General features: G+C 36.3%; 1 protein-coding gene across 1 annotated transcript in view; it reads right to left on the reverse strand.

Annotated features, from left to right (window-relative positions):
* Window positions 1-1103: 1103 nt before the first annotated feature.
* The window catches only part of LOC145668027 (trypsin-2-like), a 51778-nt gene continuing 36753 nt past the window's right edge, over window positions 1104-16128 (reverse strand). Inside the window, exons 4-7 of the mRNA XM_081735496.1 lie at window positions 15046-15184; window positions 12535-12648; window positions 8404-8556; window positions 1104-1339 (exon numbers count right to left, since the gene is read on the reverse strand). Of these exons, the coding sequence (XP_081591622.1) occupies window positions 1199-1339; window positions 8404-8556; window positions 12535-12648; window positions 15046-15184 (547 nt within the window). The 3' untranslated portion in view covers window positions 1104-1198. The remainder of the gene's footprint in view (window positions 1340-8403; window positions 8557-12534; window positions 12649-15045; window positions 15185-16128) is intronic.

The raw sequence follows: 16128 nt of genomic DNA on the forward strand, positions 1-16128 counted from the left end.
AAATTAATGTTAGGGGGTCTATAAATAAAGCCCGGAATTAATGGCGAAATAAAAGCTCGAAAATGGCTGGCAAAATCTACAGATGTCACTACAGCATACTTGAAACATGTAATTTGAGAAGGCTCCATCTCACTGTCAACAGTTGTATCAGCATCGCCTTCCATAACACTAGCGATGTCCTTGAATTTTCCCAAATCTGGATTAGCACTTACAACACGATCCCACTTACATCGAATGTACTCGCCCTTGTCACCAGGTACAGTACAACGCTTAGATCGTTGAAAATATCATTGAAGATTTTCAGAGAACTACCGAGAGTCTGTTTTTATTTTTTTATTATTTTTATTTTTTTAAGTTTGGCAATAGCATCTGGTAACTGCAAAATGTGTTGCAATGAAGTCCTTTTTCAAGGAATTCTTCTTAAGCAAACTTTGAGCAATCTTAATTGAAGACGCACCATCGTCATCAAAAGTATCAATGATTTTGTTGGTGGGTTCAAAGTTGTTAGCATAATCGAGAACAACTGTAATCCATGTACCCCATCCCGTTAAGACAGGCCATGGTGGAAGCGGAAGTTCAGGAGCTAATTCAAGAAACGCACTTGTTCGAGAGGGAGCTTTCAGATATACCTTTTTCACATTTGACACAAGAAGGTCAACGTCAGGAAAATGAGAACAAACTTCCTATGCAATTCTATGTAGCGCGTGTGCCAGACAGGTGACATGCAGCATACGTGGGAATAGTACCTTATGGGCTTTTGGTGCACTTTTTATATATGCAGCTCCGTCTGTGACAAAAAAAAAGACCTTATCGTATTTTACACATTCTAGCTAAGTGGTGAACGGCCGGAGTCGTTTTAACCGCTACTATCGGTGTGAATTTCTTATAGAAGTCTAAAGCCGCACTGATTAGCACAAAATTCTTCATTATTCATCTATAAATTATATACTTCTGGTAGCCAAAAGAAATAAATTAGTATGATCTAAAAAATTTTTTTGCTGATTTTTAGATAATTAATCCATTGTTTTAAACATTCGAAATATTCTTATTCATGTTGGAGCTAATAATAGAGATCATGAAAAGTTTCAAACAGAAATTGAAAGTAATTTCAAAATATTTATTATAGTAAAAAGGGAAACAACAATTACATTAAACATTATACATGTATTTGTACACATGTGTAAGAAATGATCTACGTTTATATAATACTTTTGATCCAATCTACGTATGCAGACACTTTCGTGTAAACTCCAGGATAGCCAGGTCTTGCACAACCAATCCCGTAAGAGACTATTCCGATTTGCTTGTTGTTAGCAACCATTGGCCCTCCGGAATCACCCTGGAAGCACAAAATAAAATATACTCTTAGTAAAACTTATTGTTGACAGTAAGTACAAGCCGTTCTTTAATTCAGGACAGAAGTCTACAATGTAATTTCAAAGCTTACACTCGTTTCCTTTGTGCAGTGTTTCTTCCAAGCATGTTTTTTTTTTGGGGGGGGGGCCCCGAAGGTCTGAGAGTGCCCCCCGGAGAAGACCAAAAATAATACGTCTTTAATATAATAATAAATAGAATAGTACCAGCAGTGCCCCTCGGAATACTAAGTGTGCCCCCGGAACAATGTTTCTGAAAGAAACACTGCCTTTGTGGGTTCTCCCACAGTTTCTTAGCTAATCCTGTTGCCTTCTGCCTGTATGACCGGCTCGTAGATACTCTCGAAATCACATCTCGTATATAATTCCTGAGTAGTTGTTCCAATTTGACTCCTTATTTGTTGAAGTTGTCCAAACTCGTTGTTGATATGGAATATCCTACCATAGTTTAGAGCAGTGGTTCTCAATTTTTGGCTAATGACATACCTTATTGGACACCGACAACATCGTGACACTTGTTTGATTTTTATTAATAATAGACTAATATAGACTATAATAGTATAAGCATATACATTTCTATCTAGTAGTGAGTATTGTTGTTGCCGCTGGAAACGTTGACTAGTAACCTGCCTCAAAATTGATTTTAAGTAATTATTAAGTAGTTGATGACTTTCAAATTCTTTGATTTCGCGAATATCATTGAGCTTCAAGTTACGACGTCTTTCATTTCTATCAAACCCTGCCAGCTGCCAGCTGAAGAACCCAGACTAAATTGTGTAAGGCTTATAAACATTTATGTAAAGAATTGAAATAAAAGACAAACGATCTCTCTTTGCCTAATCTTCTACACACTCAAGAGTGTGTCTTGCCTTCTTCCACACTAACCTAGTACTACTGTTAAAGTTTTATCGGATTTCCGGCTGAGTAAAAACTCATGGATATTGTTGGTTGGCTAATCAGGTAATGGTGATCAAGAGAGACAGTTTGGGGAAGAAGGAGAGAAGATCGAGGCCCAAGAGTGCTACCGATCATTTTGGTCATGTGGTAGAAGCAGACATAATTTTTTCCAAAAGTAGAAAATATCTTAAACCTAGAATTGACTGACCAGAGCAATGTTCCCAAGCATCGCACAGTGGTCGGAGAGTAAGAAAAAGAGGACAAAAATAGTTTATTCCGAAACAATGGAAGTTGACAGACGTCTGTCTATCGTTCTATATGTATTTGTCCTTTCTGAAACGATTGCAACTACTGCGAAAGTCATTCAAAGAACCCCTGCTACAATACGTGGAGTTATATATATAGTTTGCTCCAAAACTGTGAAAATCCCTTCCATAAGTGTATATACTGCAAAATATAACCAAAGGAACAATGTAGGGGAGTAATAGAAGTGAGGAGAAATTGGGGAGGACACAGAACAATGAAAGCTGCCATCTTGAAATCCACCATCATGAGTCATACATATAGTTTATAAATTATTGAAAACAGAACATGACCCCTTGTGTGAATTGGGCATCGCTAGGCAGTACGAAGTTATTATGACTGGTGTTAATATGCATACAAGAAGCGACAACAGGTTCAATGTGCTCTCCCTCTAATTGCATGTGCCGCTAATAAAACGACTGTAAAACAAACGTGTGTTTGGTCTTAGTATACAAAATTAAAGTTGCACTCGCACCATCTTTGAAGAAACACTAATACTTACTGAAATGTAATTTAGTTCATGATTACCTTGTTTCGGTAAGATTAAAAGATTCCGTATAGAATCTTCTTATATACTACTGCACTGACGTGTAATATTCAGCAGCTATATATGACTGATAGTTTATCACTGCACTATGTATGAGACTTTCACTACAACTTTGATTCAGGGACGAAGGGCAATCCAAATTAGGTACAAGACAATTTACCTTTTTCCTTTTTAAGGCTCAGATAGCGGATCTCGATTGCAACCACAACAACATTACTCATAATGCATTTCTAGTTAGATGGGGCTGAGTCCTTCAGCTGCACTTGGCTGCAGCTACTTCCAATGCTCAACTTTTGTACTACTCATGGTCAACTCAATAAACCTTATTTTGAAGATAAACAAGGATAAGCTTAGACTGCAGAGCTACTAACATCAGCGTATATGTAACTTTTCGGTAACACTAATAAAGCTATCATATAAATGATATGACAATGGATAGCAAATAAAGCTCTTCATTAAACACACAGTATTTAAGTCGAATGTACTATTCAACCGGTTTTATTGACCTCAAACACGATATAAATGGTTAAAACTTATCATACTGTTTGGTTCATTTTTGACTGATTTATCGGCATTTTTATTTGTTTATGCTTACATGCATTTTATGGACAGCGAAAATATTCCTATGTCCTGAAACTCCGGGTTTGGAAGCAGAAGAGATACTTATAATCAAATATCAATACCGATTTCATAGGCGACAAAGTTGATAAAATCTATTTGTGACCGCTTTTTCCCAGTTTCCGACCACTGTGCGTCGTCCTGATAAAGATCTATGTGTGAGGAGTGTTAGAAAACAACATGGAAAATGATTATCAATTTGAAGGGTAGACCATGTGGTTCCTGTAGAAGAAAGGTGTGCCTCCACAGTTAATTAGTCAGAGCCTCCCAAACAAAAGGTGTTCAGCCCCCAAACAAAATATTGTAGTGACGCCACTTGTCGTGTTAAGACGTTATGTACCTTAACGCGTGCAACGCGATCCTGTATTTCCACGTCGTATATACCTGGTAACTCGAGATCCCAAGAAAGGCAAAGAGGCAGAGGCAGAGGGTAAGCTACATTATGTTCAATTTAATCCACAGATTAATCTGAAGTGAGAAATATTGAATACGGATTGAAAAACAGACCGTCTCGATTGCGAAGAGATAAATACTAAGACTCTTGGTGTTAAATATATGAATAAAATAAACTAATTTAATTTAGTTCCCCAAGTAACCTAATTATTAGTGCATGTCTTAGATTTTCGAGTTTGATTCTCGGGACGGCACAATTTTCGATGTAGACTGAGAATTGTAAGATATTTGAAAAAATTTTTAAATAAGTAGTAGCGAACTATATTCTAGAAAGTCAGATAGAATTCCAATGGAGACTGATAAGCACAATGAAGTAACTATAAAGACTGATTAGCCTTACCTCTTCATGGCTTCTAGTTAGAGTTTATGGAAATATTTAACACATGTAAGAAAGCTGAGACTGTGATTCTATAAATTATCTCGAATATGATTAGTAAAAATCATGACTAGGAAGTCTGACAAACTTTAGAAAACAAGCAAACAACAGAAACGAACTAGTAAATATACAGGTAAGTTTATGAGTCTAATTATATACCGTATGTTTATGAGTCTAATTAATCATCACCTAGATTTAATTGAAGACGAGAAAACTGGCACACGTTCCAGAAATCGTAACAAACTATTAGATGATATAAGAACTGTAGAATTTAAAGAGGTTTTGATGAAGGAGAAGCTTACTGCACCTGAACCAGACAGCATCACGGCATCAAAAAACCATTCAAAGAAGTTATAGATTAACGTCTCTATAATGCCATTTTAAAACCAGAATATATATATTAATTAATAATTAAAATTTGCAAATACAATACTAATATATGTAAAACTGGCAAAACAAACACGCTCTAGAGATATATAGACCAATTACTCTTACATTAATTATATTTGGGTTAATGGAGAAGATTATAGTTACACACCTATATACATATTTAAAGGAAACAAATTTAATCTAAGTATGATTCATACTCAATTTCAGTACCATTATACCATTCAGAAGAAAGCTTTCCACATCATTTAAATCCAGAGAAATAGTATTATTAATCCATTACTTTCGGAATATATCAAAAGTAAAACATAAAACTATCATCTGATCTACTCTGACTTATGCATTATATGACTGATCTAATCTCACTAATCCTCTCACTAAGAAATATTCAGTAATTGAAAACTAAAGGACGAGTATTGGTAAGAGTAACCTCTAATCTCATTCAAACAGCAGAATAACTGTGTTAAAGAATTACATCAACAAGTTAAATGTAAAATTCGTGATTATACTATTGAATTTGAACTTGTGCGTGGAATATTATGAAGATACAGAAGATTCACAAATAATGTGAACTAATAAATACCAAATAACATAATTCAAACTGTGATTGCATTTACACAAACTTAAAAAAAGAACACTAAAAGAAAGATTTTCAAAAGTAAGTCCGAATTGGCATCGTCTCAAGGAAACAACAACTACATAAAACAAATAGGAAGAACCTCACATCTGAATCTTCAAGACAGGTCAACAAAATATAATTTCAAAGGCTTGCAACCAGTGGTCGAACTGAGACGGTATGCGGTGGTATTCCATCCCGCCTCTGGTTTCTCAGTAATGAAGACATACCACCTCTGGTTTTTCACTGATCAAGACATACCGTCACTGGAAAATAGAGGATTAATATTTATACCTTTAATAAATCCATTTTTATACATAGTAATTGACGAATTGCTTTGCATGTCAAAGATTTTATTTCTTATATAGCAATAAAATTGACAACACCAACACTTTCGTTATATTTTCTCTATGTTTTGTTTCTAAAATGAGGTGTCTACATAGAAGTTCACCCTTTGCTCGTACGTAAGGACTCGTGTTGGTTATGTTGGTTGCAGCTAATGGTCACATGACAGAAACAAATCAGTCATGAACCCAATCCAAACAAAAGGCAGTATATTGAGGCGACTCGTTTAAACTGAAATCGGAAAGTATCGTTATGAGTTCGTCAGGACTTCTTTTGTATCTACCCGAGTCCGATTTTTTCGGGAGAAAAAATATAGTTTATGCTGTCAAAAAATATGTTATTTTGCTTAAGTGTTCGGCTATTGTGTGGTGTGTGAAGAATATTAAATTGATGAGGTTTATATACTTTCATTAAAACGTACTTTTGTGTTTTTCTGATAAATGGATAACAACCTTCCGGATGATCTGGAATACTTCGGTCGAGTTGGGAGTCCGAAAGTTTGTCCGCGGGAAATCGTTTAAAAATTGTTAATGTTAAAAAAAAAAATGGTTATAGAGCATTTTCGTGTATAATTCTTTATAATACAACATAAGATGACTTTTTTATTATTCCGAGAAAGTGGGGGCAGGGCCAAAGCCTCTCCATGCCCTGCCCGTAACTACGAAAAGTTCTCCCATGGTTTTGAGTCATTATTGAAATAGATACCCAAACTTTTAGACAACATACCATCATTGTATTTCAGCATTTAGATAGCTGGTATGTCGAGTCAAAATCGTAATAAAACATACCGCGTCTGCTTTTTGTACTTCGAACACTGCTTGCAACACTTCATTTTCCTAACTTATACTAATCAAAACTTCAATCTCATCAATACCAAAGACCTGCTAGAGTTTTTCATCCCGATAATCTCACCAAAGCTTATTCAACACCCTGGACAAAGTAGACTAAGCGACTGGATTTTCTTTTCATTTTGAGGAAAATCTACTTGCGTCGCTAATTGCTCGGAAGGCTATTTTTATCGTGATGTTTTTCAGACTGTGTAGAAGAGTGGATATTTGTAGTCAAATAAGAAATATCACAGTTGAATATGTATTTGTAAAAGTCAATGTATTTCTTATTATATTAATGCCTTGGAATTTCACGTGAGCGTAAATACAAGTAGTGAGAATGACATTCATGTTCATTCCACGCGTTTAGTCCAAATACATAAAGAACTATCGTCAAAATAGTCCAAAAACAAGTGCTAATACCACATTTAACAATACAAGTGCAAGGTAGTCACCATGGGGTAAACGCCATTGTCAATGCTTTTGTTCGAGGTTGGGTGTATGTTTCGTATTACATAGAAACTCCTCGTAACCCGTTGTGAGAATTCAGCGAAGTAGAATATTCTAGATTTGCTTAAGATGGTATTTCTGAATTCTGAAAAGTCAAAATGCTGTTAGTGTATTGTAAATGTAGGAAAAATTATGTATTGTGCTGTGTACAGTATACGGTGAGGTAAACACTAAGAGATGTAAACCCAGCAAACTCTAAATCTTGAACCTTCTTAACCAATTACGGAAACTGAAGATATAACACATCATCGTGGTACAAGAAGCAAAGCTGTGACTAACATGGTGGGTGATGTTAGTGTTCCAACTGCTGTTGCAGTAGATCCTCATGTTAGCATACGTTGCATCGCAAGGAATTTTGGCCTAAGCCAGCAAGTGTAGATCGCATTTTTCACCGCTACGAACTCCACCCCTATCATTTGTCACTTCATCAAGAGCCACATGGAAACTATTATCATATTCATTAACTATTTTGTAAATAGCTATTAGGCCAAAATACACATGATTTGGATCTTGTTTTCTGATGAATCAATATTTGTTAGTTATGAACAGGCGAACTTACAAAGGTTCATTATGGTCCGTCTACAATTCACATTCCTTGCGTCAAGTGAACAGCGTCCGTGAAGTCCAAATATATGGTAATAAACAGTGTGACAGAATACCATAAGACCATTTTTCATCGAAAGCGTACTAGGTTCCTGAAAGAATGTCAATCTACCTAGGAACAGACTCCCACTGGTGTTTAAAGATATTTCACTGGAGAACAGAAGGAACACATGTTTTCAGGACGACGGCGCCTAATCCATATTGTTCGATTCATGAAGTGTTTCTTCACTGTTGGATCGGAAGAAGGGGAACGCACTGTTGGTCATCACGTTTCCCCGATTTGATGTCTAAGTTTTGCTATGGGGATGTAAAGGACACCATTTACAAGGACATACCAACGACTGTCTGTTCTATATTTCGACTGAAATGCTACGACATGTGCACCAATCTTTACATGCTAGACTGTAGGCTTCTCGAGCAGTTAACCTTCTTCGAAAACGTTACTTACTTCGTCTCATATGATTGTAGCTTACGTAGTTCCATTTATAACTAAGTATTGTAGATACGTTTATTAATAATATATATACGACTTAGGTAAGGGCACATACCTGGCAAGAGTCTTTTCCACCTTCAGGAACTCCAGCACAAACGGTATGGTCAAGATCTATGCCTCCAAAGTGGGAGTAGTTTTCGTTACAAATTTCATTGCTTATTACAGGAACTGAAACTTTTCGCAATAGTCCATCTGCAGGTTCTCCTTCCTATAATTTAAAGAAAATAAAACATATGCTACATAGTGCGGCAATTTTAAATCAAAACTGATGTTGTAAGAAAACAATCAATTGTTCATGAAAGGTTACGTATGTTGTATCATTTAAGGTAGGATCCTCTTATATTCATACAACCTTGCACACTCCCTAGCAGCATATGGAACAGTTGCTAGGATTCGTTTTCTGTAATGTTGTTTAAAACTCTTGTCATAGATGTCTTGATTGTTGGTACATATAAAAGTAGAAACTTTTCGGTTTGAAAAATTTAAAAAGAATCGTACAAAGCAAGATCCGCTGAATAGGTAGAGTTTACAATACACAGATTCGCTGTCAAGCCAAAATCTATTTCGAAGTAAAAGCTTTGTAAATAGGACATTCTCATGAACTAGAGATAGTCACCCTGATAGACCTTACAGTGCTATTTTTTCATCAAACCATTACTTGTTCACTTTTATCTCTTTAGCAAAGATTTGAAGAGTAGAATTTCGGTCTTCAGTACTACTTGCGATCTCTTTTTTCAACCAATTCCGTTACTCTAGCGGTCTGACTCGAATTTTCATCGTCTTTAATTGACTGGCATTCTTTACTGAAACGCCTGAAACGCGAATACATGCTTAGGTAATACAAACATTGTTTTCATAATCTTTCTGTAACATGTAAAATGTTTCCGTAGCAGTTTTATCCAGGCGCGCACAACACTTGATTTTGGCTATTCTTAATTCCATGTTGAAATCACGACGGAGTTTCATGATATGCCTACATATTCATATTAATTACCACGGCACACGGCAGTATTTCTCAGGATCAACGAGTTTTCCATCAATTGTTGGTAAGATATTCTTTACTTGTTTGCATCAGAGAACATTTGCACTACCTACCGAGAAAACAAATTAGAACTATGTATGAGTAAAACTTATTTTCTGAGTTCGTAATAAAACGAACCTACGGTGATGATACAGTTTTAAAATCCATATTACCGCGCTAAGCAGACGAATTCCGAAGTGCAAGTGCTGCGATTGTGTGTCAGGAATTCTCCTTCGCTTAGGCCGGCCACTTATTGAAGCAGAGGACAGAATATCCGAGCTGAGGTTCAGTATTGTAAGTAATGCAGTAAAGTCCGGTACCACATATTCACTCAAGCACGTGCTAGACAAAGGCTTGTGACTGAGACACACAGTCAACGCACTTACGCCTCCTTACCCGCATCCTCTCCAGCTTCTCGCTGCCTCAGTTTGACTAGTCTTCCTTTGGTCAATATGCGTTCGGCCTTAGTCTACAGCTATTCGATGCGCTCGCAACACGCTTTTATGTCTCATACGTACGCTTGCAATACGCTGACCATGTATTTCAATGTGGATGGCTAATCGCAATGCGCTGCAAACCCGAAAGCAATAAAAATGCGCAGAATACGTTGGCTCGAGGGTACTTGGTGCGTTTCGGAACAATAGACCACTTGCTGTTTCGGAATCAGTAAAAGATGTCTAAAGGAAGGAGAAAAAACGGAAAGACATGTTGCCAGGCAAGAGCAAGAAACAGCTGTTTGGAAGATGCTTCGTGCAGAGGATTGTAACTCTGTTATTACAAAGTTTGTGCGTGTATAACAAAAGAAAATTCACAAAAATACAAGGAAATTTCAAAAAATTAGCTAATTACAGAAAAAACCTATGTAACACAATAGGGTTACATAGAAAAAATCCTGGAAACCCTGACTGGCTCAGTATGATTTATAACTCTGGCGAAAGTAAAATTACCAAATAGCCATCTAGGTCGCGGTCGCTGCGAGGGTAACGCATTATCGTATAGCAATAGCCTCAGCGTTTGCACACGTCCTCGGTAATGCCGGGTTCGGTTCCGACAATGCCGGCGACGGAATCGGCGGCAATGTAATCAAATGGTAGCTTGCACACGCTTTCCGGCCCGGCAAAAAAGCCGGTGGAACTCCCGGCACCGGCAAATGCAGTCGGCCTAGCCGCCGACAATGTCGGTCTCGGCTCCGGCTCCGGTTTTGTCGGTGGCAATGCTTTCTTATGCATGGATGCACACGCAGCCGGTAATGCCGGAGCAAGCTTGCTGATAGGTTTCTTCAATCTAGCTACAGCGAGTGAGTGGCAAGGCATTGTGTATTCTTGTTTCTTTTCCTGTATTTATTTATTTTATTTTGTTTACGTACTTCAGTTTTTTTCTGTTATTTTCTTTTTTCACATCACTTCAATATATAATAAAGAATGAAATAATCAAAATGGCTGTGAGGTACCACAAATATAGCGGCTTGCTATTTACATAAATTCTCAGCAAGGAAAGTTCGGATCTTGTTTGAATTACCCAACTACGGCAATGTGGAAAGTGAGTTTTACAGATGTATGTATGTATGTATGTATGTATATCAATTTGTTATCTTCTATAGCCTTTACTTACTTAAACGATTTAAGCAAAGGGGTCGTTGGATTCGTTTTGATAGAGAATATGTATTAGCATATATGAGGTCATAATAAAAAATCAACATGGCGGAAATGAACAATATGGAGATATGAAGAAATTGTGAATCTAGGATAATTGCCCAGTGTAATAGGGCATAATCCTGTTAATTATGCAACCCAGTATGTAGGGTATGAATGACCTTCATAATAACAAAATAAGGGTTTAAATATCCATCATAATCAAAAAGGTAGGCATTCCCAAGCATAACAAAGGTAAATAAAATTAGAGTAAATAAAAACTAAAACACAACTACAGAAAGAACTAAAAAGCACAAACAGAACAAGAAAATTTCCAGTCTTATGGTTCCATGCTGCTTTACCCTATAGATCATAATAAAAAATATTCATGTACTCTGTCTTGTCTGGCATTTGTTCCATAGAACGATTATGGACTGAGTGAATAGGACTGAGTGCGATATCGTTTGTTTATTGCTGGACTCATGTTCTCTCCTTCACGTTCAAACTCAAACTACTTCTTGGCACCAGCATTACCAGGATATGTGTGCAAAGCAGCGCCGGCACCGACATTTCCGGAACCGGCACCGGTTTTGCCGGCCGCGTGTGCAAAGCAGCCCCGGTTCCGATTCCGGCATTGACGGTGCCGGGGCCGGCATTGCCGGGATGCAAGGAACCGTTATTGTCCATATTAAATTTATTGAAAAATCTCGGGGTGGTAAATCACGACCTTCAAACTGTCAGGCAACTGTTGTCATTTGAGATTATTCTTTTATTTGCTAATAGCCTGTTTTTCTTTTTTTTTTTTTTTCAGGTTCCCTCGTGGTTATATGAATAGCATGCACGCGTTTCCGGTGTGATTTCCTGTGAGATTTCATGTGGTTCGGATTTCACGTTAAATTGTATGTACATGTTTTGAATTACTTCAATATTGAATAGCTTTAAACGTTAAACCAAATAACCAACCTTAGAACCAAGTCTTCCATACATCACGTTAAGGAATCTTACGAGGAATTTTCAGTTATTACTACCTTGGATGGAATTCTTCGGGCTCCAGTCGCCCTCATTATTCTTATTGAGAGCAAGAGTTTAATCTTCAGAATTGTATAAGCAAATACGCGGGAAATGTGTCTCCTGTATGTTTCGGTGGTGTACAGCGATGAAAATTCAATTAGAAACATACGACGAAAGTTATTTGCAACTGTAAAGTATTTAATTTTAAGTATCAATATACGTTTCTCTTTCTTTCTTAATTGAAAACCATTTTGATTTTTGCAACTGCACCTCAGCAATTATTTTGAGTATTACAGTATCCTAGAAAGAAGCCTACTTTGTTAATTACTTACGTATTGAGTTCTTGTGTTGAATTTAGGAAATTATGTGAAATTCCATTCCACTCATTCCACTCAACTCTAACTGTCTACAATGGTAATTTCATTAACATTCTTGATAATGAACTAAAGCTTTAAGAATTATGTTTTAACTTTAATATTCTTAAATACAATTATCTGCTGCCAAAAGAAACCTATTAACTTACCTCGACATCTCCCCAACCAGTCACAATCGCCATTGTTCCAGGGGCAACATCTTCATCTTTCTCTGGTAGTGAGATGGGTTGCACTGTCTCGGAATAAGTAACAGGCGAGAGTAACTGTAATGAATTATAATTGCATTTGGCTAAGAAATTATATAGATTTACTGGTTAATAAAAGGAATTGTAGACTATCTTGTTTACATTGTAAATACCGAAACTATTAAAATATAAATTGCCTTTTCTTACTTCTTAGCATGTCTTCCAATCTTTATGAGTTCGTATATTGAGAGAAAGTCGAATGAAAATTACGGAGCTTTTAAAATAGTGTTGATTACAATAATGTTTGTAACAAAAAAAAGTGTTTAAGACAATAAATATAAAATTTTACTTTCAATGAAGATTACCAGGAAAGACAAAAGTAACTATTGACATGCTACCGTTCATAAAATCAAGGAAGTAGTCACTAAGTGAAAATCAAAATGATTTGTTTATACATTTAGCAGCTTAAATATTATGCAATATTTATTATGTGACTTTAAAGCCATTCAATTTGAATTATTTCTTTAATGTAATGGACACCATAATGCTATTAAACATTGCATTTGGAAATGTTATTATTAATTTTCTTCAATAAGGAATCAATCACTGAGTAAAATTTCAAAAGGAAGAACCATCATTTTAGGCAGAACAATGCACACGTGAAGTATATTTTATAATAACTTACGATAATTTAGAATTATATATTTGCTATATCGTATTCCACGAGGGGAACCCAAATGAAACCGAACTTTTGTTCCAAAAAGAGAGTAATTTATTAAGTTTTTTTTTACAAAATTCTTTCATTTTCTTTCAAAGTACTCTCCATTAAATGGGATTCATTACTCCAGTCTTCTCTTCCACTGTTTAAAGCACCTCTGGAACTCTTCATTTTTTATATCGTCCAGTGCGCTCTGCGAAGTTCTTTTTACAGCCTCTACATCATCAAAACACTTTCCTTTTTTCATTTTAATTCTCGGAAACTGTTATCACGTTGGTCAAAATGTTTGGATCACTTTCAGTCTGATTTTTCAAGTCCTGGCTCAAAATTCAGACGAATATTTTTGATCCTTTGTGAGCAGGCGAGAAACACAGTTAGCGGCAACACGTCTCATTTACAAAACCTCACGCTGGCACCAGCTCCAACTCACTCCTGTCTCTTTTGAACTATCGCCGGTCATAAAATGACGATACTCGTTGACATTTTGGCAGATTTTTTTCATGTTTTTTGTCGTTTCCAGATAATGAAGAGCACCCAGAACAAGCATCTTCAACACTCATCTCACCACACTTAAAGCATCCAAACCACTCATAAAATTGTGTGCTATTCAAAGTATCCTTCTTGAAAGTCTGTTGAAGCATTTGGTAAGTTTTTGTTTTCGATTTTCCAAGTAGGGACCAAAATATCAAACTCATTCTTTGTTCCTTTAATTCTGCCATAAGGATTTCTGAGTCGGCAAATTAGAACAGTTAAGAAAAACAATAATGCAATCAGAAGATCAAACCTCCTACGAAGACTCCAGTTAACTAACTGATTTGGGAAGGTCTCTACTAGACCCATCTAGCGGATGAACTCTTGATTACACCTAGGAACTGTGGCACTCTTTCAGTCCGGTTTCTTTTGCGTTTCCTCTCATACGTTCAAATTTTCTTCTATCTTCTATATAACTCTTCTGTTTATCGAAGATGGAACTACCTGTTAATATAAAAGTCATCTGATTAACCATGTGCACGATCGACTACAATGATTTTTTTTCGTAGCTTTTCATTTGAACAAATATTATTTACGTAGTAACCATGCGCTATTAAGCTTACAATTTTACTTCTCACATTGGTTGAGATTGAACGATCTCATGTTCGCTTTGTATCCTAGAATCATACATACGCAGAGAAAAAAAAAGTGAGTCTCATATGTTAATTGGTTTTGGTCAATTCTTATTACTTAAAATAAATTAGGATTTCTGTTTCTGGATTGTATTCATCCGTAACAATAAACGGTATTGCTTTCTATATTTTCCCGCAACTATAGCTATATTAATACGTACATTACTACGAAGTTTCTTGCGTGGAACTTAACAGACAACTTCATTAAATACTGTTAGGAAAAGGAAAAGAGATATCTTAATAGAAGACGTCACTTCAGGTTTTAGAAGATCTTTGATAACTCGACTCAATCGCGAATAGCGTGACACTGGAACTAGTATGTTAACAATATACACGCAAAGTACATATTACCTACTTTCTGATAAAAGATTTGCGACTATAACTAATGAGCGTAAGATCTTTTACAAAATACAAGATATCTTGTGTGACATTTTAATGTGAAGAATATGAGCTAAACTTGCTGCAAGATGTATTGAATACACTGCCAAGGTAATTAAGTACTTTCTCTTCTACATGATTTCATACTACGATGATGCAATGTTTACTGTTTGTGGTGCAACATTGCAAAAACAAGTTAAAGAACCAAAAACTTACTTGTAAGATAGCAATATCGTTTGTTCCTAGCGAAGAATTATATTCTGGATGCAAGTATTTATTTGTTATTGAGTACACACTTCTTCCACAATATATATTGTTTGTTCCTACTTGAATACTCATAAATAAAGCGCTGAAGCTGAAAAGTAATGGAACGATCATACGTCACATCTCAAGTATAAAGTATTTAAAAACTTAAGTAGATGGGAACTACAATGCACAATTTATCTACAAGTCACTAGATGTAATAAAATAACTTTAAATAGAGCAAGCGACTTAAGTAAACTAGATTAAAATTGTTATTTACTTTGACGGAAAAGAATACCTTTCATTCAACTAAATATTACTTTAAAAGTAGGTCTGAGTAATGTGCGATGGTCAGGAAAATGTGAGATAGTATCAGAAAATTACACGATTTTGTGTTCCAGAGACGTTAGGGCCGAGAATAGTGTCACGGTAGCAATGACGAATGAAATAGAATAACGCGTAACCAAAGATAAATGCTGGGATGACTGTCTGATGTTTGTAAAACTAAGTGGAAAACCAGTGAATATTGTGATAATACAAGTGTATATGCCAATAGCTGACTATGATGACAATGAAGTAGAAAAATGAATTGAAATCTTTAAGTTTAACGTCCCACACTTATGCTGGTTAGGCTAAAGGAGACGGTGATAATGAGAAATGGGTGAAATGGTGGAATGAAGAAAGTGGGAGGAAACAGGAGAACCCTGAGAAAACCCACGAGCACGGTGTTTGTCCACCACAAAGTCCACACGGCGCGAACTGGGATCGAACCAGGGACCCCAAGCACCGGAGGTGAACGCTCTACCACTGAGACAATGAAGTAGAAATAATATAGGACGAGATTAGTGATATATTCCACCAGAAGGGAAGAGGTAAGATAAAAACAATAGTAATGAGAAATTTTAATAGTGTAGTAGGAGAAGGAGCTGCAAGTAAGATGGCGGGACCATTTGGACTAGGAAGAAAATACGCACGGGGTCAGATAGTACTGATCGACTTCTGTACGCAACATGACATGATGGTAACGAATACGCGGTTTAAACCAAGCTGTACATG

The sequence above is a fragment of the Thermobia domestica genome, chromosome 13 (genome assembly GCF_964235325.1).
Source record: "Thermobia domestica chromosome 13, izTheDome1.hap1.1, whole genome shotgun sequence".
In the NCBI taxonomy this organism is placed as follows: Eukaryota; Metazoa; Arthropoda; class Insecta; order Zygentoma; family Lepismatidae; genus Thermobia; species Thermobia domestica.